Here is a 19,592-nt window from a genome sequence, read left to right as displayed (position 1 = left end):
AAAAGGCGTTTAGACATTCACCATTTGCAATCTCAATTTGTGAAAAATTTATTTCTAATTTTTAGATCAAACTACTTCTTTGACCAATCAACTTTTTATGACCGTGGCGAGGCGCAGAAGTAATCGGAGGGTGCTCCAGTTAACAGTTTTATTTTCCAGATTTTTCCAGATCTTTAAGCGTAGTCAAGTCTCAAATGCATAGTTTGTATTCATAACTTAGGTGTATTATACTATATATTGAGCTTTTTGTGCTACTCAATGGTTTACTTCATAACAAGAACTACTTGTTAGGTTAAAATTATGTAATATATAACAGTGATTATACAGCAAGTATTGAGAAGAAGACCAGTTATTGCTAATAAAAGCAGGCTAACAAGCACTTAGAGAACAGAGCACGGGTAGCATGCAATGCAGAGCAAAAAGTGAAAAACTAAGTGATTATTCGCGGAAAGCCGAAGAAACTTCAATATTTTTGCCACCTTTAACAAACAAAGGATCAGTCTTTGTTAACGAAGGTGATATTTATAAGCTTTGATTTATCAGTATATTTGTAAGGATATTAGTTGTTAATGGGTAAAGTAACTATACACAATATTTTGCTCTCATGTATGTAACGAACTTTAGCAACACAAAAAACTCCACTAGTCTATAATAGTTTTTCAACTTGTACTATCTTCTATATTTGTCTCTTGCAACTATTGCTTTCGATCATTACAATTTAATAAACACTTGTAATAATATTCGATTTTTTTTTATTATTATAAGGCAATTCTGTCAAGTGTTTACTTCTATATCTACTTTTAAAATGGTTTGACGTATTGATCAATATATTTCTTCTTATATATACATATTGTTTCATTATATTACTTGAGATTAAACTTAATTCAAAACGGAGCTAATCATACAAAAACTAAGTGATTGGGTATGAGTGTTTCACCACTCTGAATTTTATACAAATAAAAAAATTGTTGGATGTTTAATACATTTCAATTTCAGAAAGCTACTTTTACTTCTTTAAATGAAGATTTGGAGGTCTTTAAAGTTTTTTTAAACACCTTTTTGTCGTTTGCACCAGTTACTCAAATATCACTCCCAACCAAGTTGCCAAAGACGAATCAAACTTCTATTCAATAAAATAGTTTACAGCAAACTATTGAGTTTCAGATGATATAAACTGAGAGCTGTTGTCAAAATAAATTCAGGAACTCCTTTTCTTCCAATAAATCGACGAATACCCAGAATGCATGCACTTAATGAGCACTTTCTTACTAAGTCTAATTAAATTGAACAACCACGGCCACATATAAACTAAAAAATCTATGCTTTATCTTGTTTACCACCATCATAAATATTTTTAACATGATGTCGACCAGCGTAATCTAAAGCAATTAACTTGAAAGCTGAAATATGAACAACCCTTGGATTATTATTATTATTATTATTATTATTATTATCATACATACATATATATATATATATATATATATATATATATATATATATATATATATATATATATATGTATATATATATATATATATATATATATATATATATATATATATATATATATATATATATATATATATATATATATATATATTACCCATATTACAAGCAATTGAACATAACGGGATCTTACAATGTATTAATTTTTTTACGTGATAACGTGATAAACCGTTTTAACAATTCCTTGATCAAAATACAATGCAGTAATAAGTCTAAACTGCCTCTGAATAGTCATCCAGAAGTGTACCAACTTGATTGCACATGTAGTGCATGTTATATTGGTGAAACAAGGAATAGATTTTCACAAAAATTGAAGAACATAAAAATAAAGATGTAAATACCAACTGGGATACATCTGGAATAGTAGAACATTCACAACAATGTAATGGTGAAACAATCTTGGGGAACTCTAAAACGTGTGCAATGTTTAAAATCTATTCTAAACGTTTTACATCGTTACAATGTCAACATGGTGATGGCCTACAATTGGAAACCACTTTTTATAAAATTATAAAGATGTGGAATATCTAACGCAGCAATGAAATCATTTTGTTACGTACATTATAATTTTTTAAACGATTTTTAGAACGGTTTTTATTAGATTGATAATGGCTTTCACGACTCAGTGTAGTTAAGGCGACTTTTATTAATTAGAGCGTCTGTGTAATATTTTAATGGCTACAACATATTTCCGTTAAATGATCAGGTCTGTGAATCATGATTCACAGAAAAAAAAGACGAATAAAATTAAAATGATAAATTTTGCCGTGATCTAAAATAAAATATTTGTAACAAAAACGCCCAGATTTATTTTTTAAAAGAAGGCCTTTCTAAAATCACGATAGCTTGTTTAAATTTAAAAAAGATTTTATATAAATGCTTTTTTTTGGTAAAATGAACATCATAAACTAATAATGTAATCTATTCAGATTGTTTATTAGCAATTTTTCATAATTATAAGCGCTTTTTTATTGGAGTACTAATAATTTCCGTAAAATTTGAGAGGAATATTTGAGTTGACAATTATATTAAATCATTATGTGCTAGAACCGATAAAAATGGTAGTATCTATAGTAGATTAAGGTATTTTTTCAAAAATGTTAAAATTATGTTAACACTGTTTAGCAGAATTGATCTAAGGACTTTAAAATGGTGTTCTTTAGATTCACAATATCGGGTAATAAAAAAATTTCAAAAATTATATAAAAAAGAAAAACATTTCTATAAATATTATAAAACATTATTGCAATAAAATTTATAGGATCTAAAGTTCGTGTTTGACCATTATACGTTGACAAAATCATTCCAAATGAAAGAATTCAACTAACTTATAAATTGCCTTATTCATACCGAGTACATGAGCCGAAATGTCACGAAAAATATGAAATAAATAATACGATCCCTGACGACGTTTTAACGCAAATATCATTATTATATATACTATTTAAGATGTATATTATTACACATATTATTAACAGTTTTATATATTTACATATATATATATATAAATATATATATATATATATATATATATATATATATATATATTTATACATAAATATATATATATATATATATAAATATATTTATATATATATATATATATTTATATATATATATATATATATATTTATATTTATATTATTATATATATATTTATATATTTATATTATTATATTTATATTTATATATTTATATATATATATATATATATATATATATATATATTTGTGTGTGTGCTTTTTATCAAAACTTTTAATATTAGTTTAAAGAATGTTTAGTTTTTAGGATATTTTGAAAATAAAACTACACTCAATATTACATTAAATTTAAAGAATAGAAGATGTCTTGAAAGTTTTCCAATAGAAATTCCAATGAGGTTAAGTTATCAAAATGAAATAAACACGTTGAAAGTCAAAACATTGGCGTACACAGATAGTTTGTCTTGCTTTGATTTGTCTAAACCAAAAGTATTCAGAGACAAATATGCTTTAAAAGGTTTATTTAAATTAAATTTAAGGAAATCAATTATAAGTGAAATTACATTTTTCTTTATCTTTAAGCAAATAAGTACCCAGCTGACAGTTAAATTTTACGAAACGTTGCCATGAGGTTTATTTAGGTTTGCGTAACGTTTGCTGCAAACGTTCTGTAAACCAGCATTTGTGAACTTTGATTTACAGTTATTGAATATTCTTTACAAACGTTTAAGTAACAAACAATAAACGGTAACTTTATTGCGACTGCTAACAATACTTTATTAATAGCTCTTAAACGTTATCCTCAAACACGCAATAACAAACACGGCCGTTAAACAAAATTTTTTTTTTTACTTTTGTTTCATTAAACGTAGTAATGTATAGGTTTAAGCGCGCTTTGTGTTTAATACTTATATTTGCTTGTTTTTGCGTAATGTAATGCTTTTTTGAAGATATATAACAATTATTTATTCAACCAAAATTAAATAAGTTCTTAAATTAAAATTCATTTTAACTTATTTTATCATATAATAAATTACTTAATTCACCATATGCAATACAAGTTTACAATGTTTTACGGCTGAATTACACCATATTAGGCTTATTTGAGACCAAATGTTTTATTTCAACCAAAACGCACACAATTAGCTGAGCTAGTTACAATTAACAAAAATTTATTTAAAAAAACTGAACATTTTGCAATTAAAAAGTTCATTTATTATTACTATATAGTTCTTTTTTGAGCACTAACATCAGTTTTCACCAATTTAAATAGAGTTCTAAAGATTCTTGGAATCACCAATGAAAATATCGTCTTCTCTTAACGTTTAAACACAAAAAAATCTTTAAACAATTGCCTAATTCTGATCAAACTTACAGACATCAACAACAAAAATTCGCCTTACCCAACACCCGTGTGCTTGCTAGTCACGAAATCTTAAAAAAATACACGGTAAACCTTGATTTGTCTCCTTCTAAAATAAAAACTAGAATACCACTTACGCAAGGATGGAAATGCCCGCAATACAAAACTTCGTTCTGAAAATCCTGAAGCACCCTTTCACTGGGGCATCCGATGTGGAGCAGTCGTTAAGATTCGCGGTGCCTTTTTACCCATGATCCACCTCAGCCAAATAACTCAACACTCCTTACGAAGCAACTACTAATCATATTTAAAATAAGTTTAAGTTCACTCTGTAATAAAGTAGTACCCTAAATCAGTTGCTTGGCGACTTTTACATTGATATTGCGTATTTGACTTAAACATGGTTAAACTGTAATGCCAAAACCATTTTCCTTTCACAATTAAATGAAAACTACAATTTCGCTAGCTCAGAGAGACTAGATTAATATTAAGGAGGCACAATGCTACTTGCTAATAAAATATTCTCAAAGAAAATTGAACATGTCGATCTACCTATCACCAAATGATACCAATGCGTTCATAACATCGATCTTACCATTGTGCGTACCTTTCTTATACTATTACCTTGTGGATACTCATCATGTTTGATAATCTGTGCATATATCTAATTCTAGTTAGTAACTGCACGGCACGAAGCATCTTTCCAACTCGCAAAACTTATTGAACCAGCAATTAGTTGCTGCACTACCAACAAAAAACCCCTAGTTTCTCTTACCGGTGTCTAAATGAATGTTATACAGATTTAATATCACATTCGCATCAATTAATTACTCTAAAATTAAGCGCGGCACAAAAACTAGCAATCTTGGATGTAATTCTAAGTAACGCACCTAAATGTTTCATTTCTCGATTTCTCCCTTGACTCTTTAACTCTGATTACTTTGTTGTTTTATGTCACCCATTACTTCATCTATATAAAACATACCTACCTCAGGTAAAATGACCTACCAATCCAGTAAGTGAAGACATACAGTACCATTAATTAGAGGCACTGACCTCGAAAACATAGTCAAGTTGCATCATTACATAAAAACAGCATCCACCAATTTCTATAATGTAGTATTAGTTGCTTTAGACTTGTGCCAACCTCTAAAATCTTCATCACTTACTAACCCCAAACCTTGAATGAATCCCTTTACTCAAAGCTTTATAAAATTACGTCAAAAATATTTCAAAGTTGTTTTGTACACTGAATGGAGGAAAATAACTGCAAAGATAAATAAATTAATTAACAAAAGAAATATATTTTATAACAAACTGTAAGTTTGTGTTTTGTCTAAACCTCTGGCGCGTTATTGACTCACCCATAAGTTGCTTTTTGAATGTTTGTGTACTGTCTGCTTACGTTTATATGTATATTTGTGTTTCGTCTGAACCTCAGGTGCAATGTTTACTCACTTGTAAGTTGCGTTATGTATGCGTATATATATATATATATATATATATATATATATATATATATATATATATATATATATATATATATATATATATATATATATATATATATGTTTGCGTTCTGATTAAATGTTTAAATTTTAAAATCTGTTTTGATACAGCGAACTAGACACTCCAACTATAAAACTTACGCTCAACCATGCCTCTAATGTTTTTCGGGGTATAGTATTTTTTTGGGTGTAATACAGATGTTAACTGCATCTAGGCAAAGACTTTAGGGTTAAGCAGAATAATTATTTTAGCCATCCTCGAAACCATTCTTCATCTATTAGGTTGGCGTAGATTTAAACAGCGTTACATTGTTACCTGCTTACGATGATGAATCCGGGATCTTCTTGAATTTTCTTATAGGTTTTTGCTTGTGACTCCTTGATAATAGCTATGCAACTCTTTCCGTTATCTCCTAATGACGGTACAGCTCTTAAATTAAGTTTAATGGTTCTGAGGCCGCTGGTAGTAAGGTCTCCCAAACTCAGTGGTAGCTCTCAAAGCTAATTCCATCAATAGCTTTAAAATATCAGAATTATAATCGTACCATGTTGCGCATAGATGGTGTTCCTGATAATACTTTTAGTGAGCATTGTCGAGGCCAAGTAAGGAGCCCTATGTTAAGTCTTAGGACTCCTTACGTGGACTGCAAAAATTGCAAATTATAACAGGACTGAGAAAATTGCATAGCCTTGGCTTAGGAGATCAAGCTTTATCTATAAACGAGTCAAGTTCTTCTTAAACTTAAACATTCCAAAAGTAAATCAAAATAATAAAAATAAAAACCATCCCCATCACCTAACTTATTTAATACATCCTTTACTTGCATAAATGACCAGACTTGCTTGCTCTTAGTGAGACTAATCTAAATTCTGCTATTCTTTCTTCTAATATTAATACTGATGGGTACTCTCCTTTGATTTGTAAAGACTCCAATAGTCACATGTTTTGCCAAGGGGTATACACACGCATCAATTCACCTATTTGTCGCAAAATCAGGATCGGATCCTTTGACAATTCCTTTATGTGTCTCCACTTAGCGCCTCTATCAATTTTCTCTTTGCTCTTTATTGTTCTCATACTTTCTAAGACTCCACTCTTTTAGATAAAATTTCTGATCAAATTGACTATGCTCTCTCTCTTTAACCCTCTGCCAATATTGTTGTTATTGGTAACTTTAATACTCATTACACTGAATGGTTGATTTATGTTAAGTCTATGATTCTATTAGTTTCTTCTTTTTCTTCTTTAGATTGTTTAGACCATTCAATGATCTCTTTATATCATTCATCTCGTACTTCACTTTTGAACTCACCTTATCATTGCACTATTTACTACTACCTTAAAGCTGATTAGGACTCAAATTGTGATTTTCTTTGTGACGGTCCTTGGGTTGATGTCTTTTTCCTCTCAGCTGAAAAATGCGACTTCAACGTAGTTTACTGTATTCAGGCAAGACTAGATGCTTTTATTCCTTCTCGTCGGATCTAAGTCAACCCTGATTTTATTTCGTGGTTTTCACCCTCTTGTGCAGATGCTATATATAGTCGTAATCATTTCTTTCAAAAGAACAGCTGTTTTGAAAACAAATAGCTATTTATTTTTGAAAAAAATTGATTTAAAAAGGTGCTGACAGGTGCTAGGCGGCATTATTCTCAGTTCATAAAATCTCGTAACTAATCTCAGAAGTTAGGTTCTAGAGACTTTTGGGAAATCTTCAACAGCCTTGTAAACAAAGAAACGTTTAACATTCATTCTCTAACTCATGGGCCTGATCATATTACTTCTCCTAAGGATAAGGCTGAACTGTTTCCAAAGAAATTCTATTTTAATTTGACTCCCGTTTCTTATGGCCATTCACTTCTTTCCATTACAATTAAAAAAGTAAGTCCATTGTTAGACATTCAAATCGCTCCAGCTACCTTGCTAAAGTCATACCTCGATTAAATACTTCTACGGTTTGTGGCTCTGACAGCATTTCTGTCACAGTGTTACAAAATTGTTTTCCAGAACTCTCTCCAATTTTTTCTATACTGTTTAATAAGTGGTTGACTTGGTCTTGTTTTCCTGCCTGCAAGAAAATGACATCCGTAGCTCCGATTTTAAAAACTCCGGTGAACATTCTCACTAGTGCGTTCCGTAATTTAATAGAGAAAAATTTTTTTCAATTTTTTCTGCTCACAGGAAATTTTCCCATTTCTATTGTTTATATAAACATATTGCTAAATTTTTTAAAGCCTGAATTAACGTTTAAGATTGCCACCGTGCACTAGAATTAATAGAATTTTATGTATTTTTATGGTTTTTACCATATAAAAGCCTATATTTAATGTAATTTCTTATACCATACATTTTAAGCTGGTAAACACTAAACAAACATATATATCAACAGAATAAATGGTAAGTTGATTATATATAGTATATTGTTAGTGAATTGCATAGTAGTTAACAGGATTGTATGTGGCAAAATTGTGTTATAACATGAGTTGACATCTCAACTCAATCCCCTCGTGTTACACTCCTTTCACAAGTTGATTGTTGTTAAGTGTGGTTTTTTTATTACATTGTTTAGGTTTTTGATGTATCCTTTTAAATTATAGTTGGCAGCCTTTTGTTAGCAAATACTTTTATGTTGTTGAATCCAAAAATGGGTTTAATGTTTCGTTTGTTTCCTTTGGATGGGTTTAGTTTTATGCTAATATGCTTTAAACAACTACCTAATAAGAATACAATTTTTATGTATAGTATAAATATCATAATATAAATGAATAAAACATATATTGTTAGTATATGATTGGTGATTGCTTTAAACATGGCTGAATCAATAATATCAAAAAGAAGACAACAATCACAAAATATTTGGTTGATAGGAAATTCTATTGATGCTCTGAGCCAAACAATTATTCCTGCTAATGGAGATATTTTAAAATTACTTTTTCACCTTAAGAACTGTGAATTTAAAGCTAAGGAATAAAAAAAATCAAATTCAATTGTTGCTGATGCAGTATATGTAGCAGTTCTAGAAGTCTAGCATAAGACCGGTATTTAAATCCAAAGGAAAGATAAAATCAAAGAAAAAATAACTAAATTGCGCGATGAATACAAAATAATTTTGTAGCAATGCTTGAAAACTATTTTTTCATTGCCCACATTAACGCTGAAGAAACCATTCGGAAAGACAGACTACGGAACGATAAAACAAAAAAATGAAAAAATTAAGTTTTTAACCGCGATCAAAGATCACAAAAGAGTAAAACTGGGAACATCAGATAATCAATACGCGAAGAAACTAAAAATGAAAGATGAACGAACCAAAACAGAGCAAGAGAGAGCAACATTGGTAAAAAAAAGCCTAAAGAACTCAAATATTAAACATTTAAGTTTGTCAGAAAGTGAAGCAAATCAAGATTGTGATTCATCCTCAAGTGAAGCAAGCATCAGTGAAATACTTGTAAAAAAAATGCAAAGTGATCAAAGAAAATTCTTTAAAAATATTCGAACAACCGATACTGAAAATAAGGTTCAGCTACTATTGCCAAAAAATCCATTCTTGAATCCAAATATTTGCCAAACCGCTGATAGGCTGAGCTTGTCCTTGGGACAAAGAACAGCATTTTTGGGAGCTATTGCGAAGGATGGAGGTGCTTTCTGTAGTAGTGTTACACTATCAAAGACAAGTTCCTATAATGCTAGTAAGTATAATCGCCGGACTTTCTAACAATTCATCGGGATGGTAATTTTATTGAAGGGGATGGGAAACGATTGGCAGTTTTAGTTGCAGGTGCACAAGTTATGTAGAAGGAAAGTTGCTGGGCATTCCTAAAACCATGAATGGGACAGAATTAGTTCAAGCAGAGACAAGCTTTGATCTCATTAAAGACTGGGAGTTGAACAAATCTATCATCGGTATGGTATTTGATACCACAGCTTCCAACTCAGGATGGAAAAATGGAGCTTCTGTCATTCTAGAAAAAAACTTGAATTCAAAGCTGTTTTATTTACCATGTCGCCACCATATCTTTGAGATCATTTTGTCGTCCGTAGGGAAACACCTGTTCGACCCAACGACAGGCCCGACCAATATAGAATTTCTAAAATTAAAGAATTCTCGGGAGACAATCCCTCAAAAGAATGACAACTTTAAATTGCTGGATGTTAATGAACGTTTGTTGACATCCACAAAAGAAGATATAATTAATTTTCTTAAAATGTCCCTCCAAGAACATACATTTATAGGAAATGATTATAGGGAATGCATTAATGTCACGTTGTTACTCTTTGGTGAGAAAAATGTAAAAAAGAGAGAAAAATGGCTTAAGCCAGGAGCTAAATTGCTTTCCATCACGCAGATGGATGGCAAACATTCTATATGCAGCTAAAATGTATGGATTCAGTGAGTACTTAGGTTGTGATAAAAATATGATTCAGAAACTACATCGCTTTTGCCTATTTACAAGCTTATTCTATGTAAAATTTGGTTGACATCTTCACACGTCATAAATGCTCCTATCAACGACCTACAGTTTTGGAAAAACATGTTAATGTTTAAAAAAATTGATCCAGGAGTAGCAGAAGCAGCTTTGATAGCTCAAACAAGACACCTACGGTACCTAAGTGAAGAAGTTGCACCCTTTGCCTTCTTTTCAGCATCTGTGTCTACCTATGAAAAAAAGAAAATTGCTTTAACAATTCTGAAAAGAATAAACAAAGAAAATACGGAAACTGGAGTGCGAGTAATGCCACAGATGAATCAAAACGTGAAAGTGAGCTCTCTAATTGGAAAAAATTCCAGGCTTCTTTTTGATCTTTTGAATAAAAATTCTAAGTGGCTTTTATTATACCCCGATGAATGGTCAAAAAATTTGAATTTAACTACATATCTAAAAGTCTAAATATGTTTTAGTGAAAGTGAATCTAATATAAAAACATTTTAATTTAATATCTGTAACATTGTTTCAATTGATTAGTTATATACAAATAATAAGGAAATTAAAGTTTTCTATAACTTTGTTTTGTTACTCATTTCATAAACTAGTAATTACTTGAATCTCAAACATTTATTTTTTATTTTTGCATAACGGTCCAAATTAATTAATTATATCATAATGTTCTAGTAGCAATTTTTATGTTTAGATTCATAGTTGTAATCAATTAAAAGTATCAATTAATGTTCTGCATTGTTATCCCTAATGAATAAGATTAAACTTTAATTATTCAGCAGGTATTGACCTAAAATTTGAACAATGGTTATATCTTATCAAGTCAAATGGGAAAATGACCAGGAAGCTCATTTTAACAAAGTTTAGAACGTTTTTTTTTGTTGAGATTATTAAACCTTTTCTTTCTAACCGCTTTATTAAAGTCATCCTCGAAGGACAATACTCTTCTTTATATCCAGCAACTTCTTGGGTACGTCAAGGTTCTCTCCTTAGTAGTAGTTTGTTTCATATTTACATTAATGATCTTCCCGACAACCTTACATCTAATGTAGCTCATTTTACTGATGATTCAACTCAGCAAAAAGAGCTAAATTAGATGTAAGATTGTTGTATACTCCTGTTTTTGCTGCCGATTTTGAATCTAATCTCACTTCTGTAACTGATTGGGGCTCACAGTGGCTTTTAAGTTTTAACTCCAACAAAACTCAGTAATTTACTGCAACAACTATTGTAGTACTTTCGAAAATCCTTTATTGATGAACGGCAACCCTCAAACTAAGTCCTATTTTTTACGTCTTCTGGGATTTTTATTTACTATTGACCTTTTATGGAAACCATATACAACTGATTGCTAAATTAACATCTGCTAATGTAACTTTATTGTGCCTGCCATTTTCTCTCTCCTGATACCATTCTTTACCTCTACAAATCTCTTATTCGTCCCTGTATGGAATGCTGTTGTCATATTTGAGCTGGTTCTTCTAATGATGCTCTTTCTCTTCTAGAAATGGTCAAAAAATGAATTGTAAATGTAGTTGGACCCGGCTAAACTTGAGCCTTTTCCCATCGTCGTAAAATTGCTTTCTCTTTTCTACGAAAAGTATCATGGCAACTGCTCAAAGGAGCTTTCATCTCTAGTTCCATCAACTAAAATTGATTCTTGCTCGTCACGTCATTTTTTTAAATTCTCATTCTTTTCTTAAATCTGTCCCTGCATGCTCCAAAAAGTTATATTCATTTGGCTTTTTATCCCGCACTTCAATACTTTCGAACTTTCTCGCGTCCTAATGTTTTCCTGACTCTTATAAACTTTAACTTTTTAAGTCTTCTGTCAACTTTTTCCTTGCTCTATGACTCCATTCCTTTTTTTTTTGTGGCAATTTTTAACTTAATAGTGGTTACTTACAGGCTTGTTGGGAGTGAATCAGAATGTAAAATAAAGTAATGAAATAAAACGTTACATATCAGGCAACACTGACTTTTGGAAAGAAACAAAACCATATAATAAGTCTGTATATAAACAATCAGTTACTAAAAATCTAACTAATAAACTAAAGGATCATTATCAAATTGTTTGGAAAGACACAATATTTTTTGATATCTTAACCTTTAATAATATTAAGGCTCATCAATTTGCAAATCCCATCTTTACTTACATTAATATTTTACCATCACCAGGCCCTTATAGTCTGTCAACAATTCTGTTAAAATCATCCTGTTTCGAAATATCTGCATCACTCTGTATTCTATTAATTCGACTAATTGAGTTCAGTCATATGCCGATTATTGGAAATCGACCCATTTAACACCTACACTTAATATAACGAAGCTACTTTCTGTGGAAAATTATCGGGCAATAGCTATCAAAACCTCTCTATGCGGAATCTAGTGTATATTTTATTGTATCTTTGAACGTATCTTGTGTATAGTTTATTGCTAATCATACGAAGCACAACATAGATAACTGATGCTATAATTCAAGTAGTAGAAGACATTAGGTACGCAAAAATCAATAAAATGTCAATATTCGCCACTTTTCTTGATTTTTCTAAAGCTTTAGATATGGCTGCTTAGAACAAATTGCTCTTAAAACTTCAAAACTTTCTTCCTTGATAGCTTACATTATGGATTGTTAGCTACCTACACAAACGTTGTTTAAGTGTGAAAACAATTGAGCATGTAACCAAATGGAAATGTATTATAGCGGGAGTCATTTAAGGTAGCGTTTTTGGACCTTTTTTAGTTAAACTATTCATACATGATACAAATGATTTTTTACCACCTGAGACGAACCTACAAAAGTAGGCCAATGATATATTAACTTAAATTATATATGACAAAGATGCAAATAATCTATTTCAATCTTTTGTGGATGGGGTAGCCAGCTGGACTACTGTTAATGGCATGAAAATGAACCATTTAAAGTGCAAAAAATTATTGATATAAAGCCGTCAATCTAATCAAGTTGCAATCAGTCAACTTATTGGAAATTTCAAACTCTAAACTCGAATCAGTTGAGTGCTACAAGTACATAATATTTTAATAAACAACAATCTTAACTAGGATGGTCAATGAATAAAAGTTCATAATATTTTTAATTCAGTACCCTACATACTAAAACGCCTTAAAAAGAATAGTCACACTAAATTGAATCTACTTTAAGTTTACAGATCCTATGCACTCTCTCATATTCTGTACAGCATCCTTACACTCTCGTCTTGCAGTATTGCAGCAAAACTCACACCAATTCATTATCTATGACAGTAGAACATTACCAATAGATTTGTGCACCTTATATCTTTATCATTTTGGCATTCTACCTTACATAGCAAAAACATATATTAACTCTATGCAATTATGTATATATATATATATTTATATATATATATACATATATATATATATATATATATATATATATATATATATATATATATATATATACATATATATATATATACATATATATATATATATATATATATATATATATATATATATATATATATATATGTATATATATGTATGTATATATATATAAATCGTTTATTTGAAGCAAAAATAAAACAACTTTTAAATAAAAAAAAAAGTCATGTGGACCAGAAGAAATAAATGGAAACGTGGTTATAGATTGCTTAGAGCATCTAATAGATTTTCTTTGCAAAGTTTTCAATGCTTCAAATAAACAAAGAATTTTTCCACAACAATTAAAAATTGCCAAAGTAACACCTGTTTATAAAGAAGGTGACCAATCCCATATAACTAATTTTTGCCCCATCTCTGTGCTCTCTGTATTCTCAAACATCTAAGAAAGAACTATGTGCAACAGAATATTTAAACACTTTGACAAAAATAATCTACTCTATATTAATCCATTTGATTCTGAAAAGGATAGCTCAACAGAGTATGCAATTATCTACTTTGTAAATAAATTTTCAAAATCTATTGAACAATCAAAATATACCTTAGGTATTGTTATTGAACTATCGAAGGCCTTCGATACGTTTGACCATCGCATCTTTCTCGAAAAACTAAAATATAATGGGGTAAATAATTAAATATCAAGGTGGTTTAGAAGTTACTAATCAAATAGAAACAATTTGTTGTTGGTAATGACAACTATTACAACAGTTGTTTAAATATAACCTGTTGAGTTCCACAAGGGTCAATACTCGGAGCCCTACGTTTTTAATCTATAAAAACAATCTACACAAAGCAACTAATTTAATGAGCATCATGTTTGGTGATGATACTAATCTACTCATCTCTTAGAATGATATTAGCGAACTTTTTGCCTCTGTAAACAAAAAACTTGAACTTTTATCCCATTGGTTCAAACCCAATAAAATATCATTAAGTACTGACAAAACTAAATGTACTCTTTTTCATTAGCTTAGGAAAAAAAAAAATTTATACTCAAACTTGCCTTAAATTATTACTGATGAAACTGAAATAAAAAGAGGCTCAATTATTATAATCTTAGGTGTTTATCTTGATGAGAACATTACCTGAAATCAGCATATTAATTATGTATGTACAAAAGTCTCTAAAAATATTAGAGTCTTATACAAAGCTCGAACTTATCTCAAATAAAAAAAAATATGACAACTTTATTTCTCACTTATTCTCGGCTACTTAAACTACGCTAATATTGCCTGTAGAAGTACTGAAAAAGGTATATTACATCGTCTTTATCGCTGTTAGACACGAGCAATTCTCATAAATAACTTTGCAGATCGTTTTCTTATTGTAAAACTTATTTTATTGACATGAAATTTTTAAGTATATTTGAGCTCAACGTTTTGAAAATTTTATATTTTGTTTACATGTGGAAAAACAATCTATACCCAAAAGTCTTTAAAGTTATTTTTTGTTTAAAACCCTGCAACAAATACGCTCTTAAAAAAAATAAAAAATTAACGAACCTTTTTATGAAAAAATTTTAATCAATTTTGTCTTGCCTATTGTGCACCGCACTCATATAATTAGAATTTGTTTCCTCAAATTTTGACTTTGATCGAAAGAATTCTTTTTTTTTTTTTACAACAAAGTAAAAAACTTTGTTCCTTCCCTCAATAATAATTTCCAGTATTACTAATCAATTTATCCACTATTTAACTTTATTTTAGACTTTTATTATTTTTTCTTAGTTTAGCTTCTGTAAAAGATTCAACATATATATATATATATATATATATTTATATATATATATATATATATATATATATATATATATATATATATATATATATATATATATATGTATATATATATATATATATGAATATATATATATATATATATATATATATATATATATATATTTGTAAAGAAATTTAAATAGTTTATTTTGTTTTATAACAACTAACATTGAAAACTGAAAAAAAAAGCTTTGCTAATAGCATTAAAACTTTTATATTATATACATGATCGATCTCTGATATCTAAAGTTGTCGGCAAACTTAATGCAGCAAATTAGGCACTTCTTTTAAGTGATTTCAAATTTTTAAATTGAAACCAACATACCGAAAATCTTGACTCTGACTAAGTCTTTTTTCTTGAACGCCTTTTTATATTTTCATCCATGTTTTTATATGCTATTAACAGATTCGCCATGAGTCTAAAATAAATAAAATAAAAGAAGTGAAAAATAAACTTTGCTTTGACTCAAATTTTACTTTACAGAACCATTGAATAATTACTAAGTTCTTTATATAAATTAACTGAAAAAAAATTATTTGAACATAACTTCAGTATTTCAGTTTTCCAGCAATGTTTATAGCTTTTTTGTTAAACTTACTTTATTAGTATGGCTTTGACATTTGCATGAAATGAAGTTCCACTAACCATTGTAAATTTTTTTAAAATTTTAATCAGATTTATACCAATATAAATCTGTTCTCTTTATTTCTCTCTCTCCCAAATAATTAACCTGCAAAAACATAAAACCTGGCAATGATAAAATTTACTTTTGGTTAGACTTGAATTAATATAAAATTTTATTTACAAAAAACCTTTAAATAGTATTTTGTTTAAAGTAAATAAATTGTACAAAGATATCAAACAATATACATAAACGGATCATAAAAAAAAATTTACCATTTCCTTAAGTATTTTCTTCTCTTATTTCTTCTAGAGTACTTGAATTCTCCACTTCTTTTAATGGCAATGACACTCCCTCAGGCAAATCATTAATTAGCATAACTTAGTTACTCAAACTTTGACATAATTTTATGTGATATGTTTTGTAGTTCACCAAGTTGCACACCATGTTTGCCCATCTTTTCAATAATATCTGCATATCTTTAGGGAATACAACTTTATCTGGAAACAATAAATTTAATAATTTTCTAAATTATTAAATTTATAAAACAAATAAAATTAAAGACAGAGGGGCAAGTTTTTAATATTAATAATTTGCTCTTTATTTTATATACTTTTTAAGTATATATTTTAATTTATTGCAATCATCTTTACAAACTATACGTTAAGTAATTGTAACTGTATTACGTAACTTTTTAAATTTGCTAGGAAGAAATTCTTTTATGCAAATGCTTAGCATAGTTGAAGGTGAAGAACAATTTATTTTTTCCAAAAATGTATTTATGATAAGCTTTGTCTTTCAGTTCCATAGTTGAATTTTACATTCAGCAAGATCCAAAATTGCGACAAAGCAATCATCCTTTTTTAAAATCAGAAAAAGTAAGATTTATAAATACTTCAATATTATAGGTAGCAAATTAAAACCAATTTAGCAAAAAATTGTTTGTACAATTCCTTTCTTAACATCAACATTTATATTGCGTCAACTTTAAAAAGCGCTGATCTTATTGTTCAGTAGTAGCATCAAGAAATGTCAAGGTCATTTCCATACAGTATCAACAGTTTCCTTTGTTATATATCTTGATATTCAAACAACATAAAATTTTAAAATCTGGATTTTTTTCGGAATTCTCCTAAAAGTCTAAGCTTGGTCAATTCATCTTCAAATTTGTTTTCCATTAAATTACTTGGACCAAAGACATGCTTTATCTATCAGGGTTCTGCCAAGCTTTTGTCTAGCTATTGTCTTTTCATTTGCAATGATCCTATCTCTTGAGAACGCACGTTTGTTTGTCTTCCGCAGATTAATTTAAGACTTAAATTATAAAAATAAAAATTGTATACAACCCTTATGATCATAGTAGATGATAACGTCGAAATTTGTTATTTATACTGCTTAACTTATATAAATGCTTTTAGTTTAGTTGCTATATCGTTTCAATTTCTTTTAAACTACTTTTGAAGGTATAGTTTTAGTTCACGCACAGACGAACGTGTTCTAGACGTATATTGTACGTACAATGAATGTATCTGTGCCCCCTGGAGAGCCTGTAATAAACCATTCGGAAATTAGAGATGGCGTCTTATTTTTAATGCAACTGTTTATCGAAGGAAAAATTTTTAATTTTAACGTAGTAACGTAGTAACTATAATATAATGCGCTAATTTATAGACATTATTGAGAACTATTGGAAAAAAAACTGTTTCAAAATTTTAAATAAAATATAGTTTTATATATTGGCAAAACATCTTAAAATTGAGCTTTTAGCTTATTTGCAAATGACTTTACAGTACATTCTTTTGCAACTTAGGCAAAATTGTATTGCTATGAAATTTAAACAAAGAGCTTTTTGTAACTTATGACATACGCAGAGTCATAATATTGAGTTTATAATTACACTATTTTATATACTTTTACAGAACTTTCAAAGAACGTGTTCGAACATTTTGTATTAGCTGTGTATCTTAAAATATAACTTGATTAAGTTTTGTTGATGATGAAGATGGTGAAAGTGTTAACAATGATGATTATAAAAATGATAATGATGATAATGAAAACTGGAATGATAATGATGCTTTAAGTTAAATGATAATTGTTGTTAAAGACCTCTCACAACCCTTTAACTCCATAAAACGAACTTTAATGGACAAACCACAACGGGAAAAACAAGTTGAGCGCATAACTCGAAGGGATGTGACAGGATTCAAGTTCATTATCATATTAAAATTTTACTTTTTTGTTAAATACTTTTTATTAAAGACTTTTTAAAAACTCGTTATGACATTAAAAGTCAAAAAAATAACTTCTTATTTAGAATATTATGGACGTGGAATTCTTGTTACATCTGATAAAACATATTTGTACATATGTATGAATCAACATGTTGAAAGGTAAATTTTTATCATTTGTTAGTTTATTTAATGACTTTATATAAGTTATATATTATCTAAATTCTTTCAAGTTAAGACATATAATCAACTGTATGTTTGTTTCCATGGCAATAGTTTCTGAAACCATTGAATTGTTTGTATATATTAAAGTTAAACAAAATATAATAGCTGAATTTTGTTTTGGGGTTAAATAATAATTTAAAATTACAAATTTATTAAATTATATTTGTTTAATATTTAACTAAAATTTTTATATTAATTTACTTTTTTATTTAGTATGCAAACTGCGTGCTATTATTCAAATAGCACTGGCAATTTTATGGCTGGTAAATTATTATTAATAGTTAAACACTAATTCTTTGTGCTATATATTAAAATTTGTATTAAAAATAAAAATTATGCAAATTAAATGCCTAAACGTTAAGCTCAGGCGTCTCGAAACGTTTTAAGAATTTTCAATTGAGATGATACAAGATGTTACGAGATTGGTTTGAAAATTCATCAAAAAAATCTCGAAATTTTTGAGATTTTTTTGAGTTTTCTTGAAAGTTACGAGATTCTTTTCAAGATTAGTTACGAGAATATTGTATTTACTTAATTTCGAGATTGAGCGAGAGTTTCAAGATATTACAAAATATTACGAGTTTCTCGTAATGACTCGTCAAAAACAAAAAGGGATAAACTAGTTAACCCGTACAAAGTAAGCATTTTTGGGACAATTGACACGCGCGACAGCTGAATTGTTATTGTTTTTTTTGTAATGTAAACAAGAGCTAATAGTTAAAAAACTTATAAAGTTTTATGAAATTAGTTCAAATTATATTAAATATGTATTACTTTTTTGTTATTCAACGTAATATCCTCTTTTTTACAAAGAACCAGGTAAGAAACACTTTATTACTATATTTTTATAATTTATTGTTTATTTTGCTGTGTCATTTTACTTTAGTTTATTACTTAAAAATTTTTTTCAGTTTTTTAATAAGATGACAAATTTAAAAGTTAAAAGTGAAATAATAAAATTTAAAAGTTAATAAGTGAAATAAACAATTATATTTACACTTACAAGTTTAAATTGAA

The 19,592-nt window shown here is 28.7% G+C and overlaps 1 protein-coding gene across 1 annotated transcript in view; it reads left to right on the top strand.

Moving 5' to 3' along the window:
• Positions 1-19,592, top strand: part of LOC136080014 (uncharacterized) — a 134,933-nt gene that overhangs the window by 65,216 nt on the left and 50,125 nt on the right. Inside the window, exons 6-8 of the mRNA XM_065796652.1 lie at positions 3,291-3,507; positions 18,437-18,512; positions 18,789-18,838. Of these exons, the coding sequence (XP_065652724.1) occupies positions 3,291-3,507; positions 18,437-18,512; positions 18,789-18,838 (343 nt within the window). The remainder of the gene's footprint in view (positions 1-3,290; positions 3,508-18,436; positions 18,513-18,788; positions 18,839-19,592) is intronic.

Source organism: Hydra vulgaris, chromosome 05, assembly GCF_038396675.1.
Source record: "Hydra vulgaris chromosome 05, alternate assembly HydraT2T_AEP".
NCBI lineage: Eukaryota > Metazoa > Cnidaria > Hydrozoa > Anthoathecata > Hydridae > Hydra > Hydra vulgaris.
The sequence above is the reverse complement of the archived record's forward strand: the minus strand, read 5'-3'. Positions and strand labels throughout refer to the sequence as shown.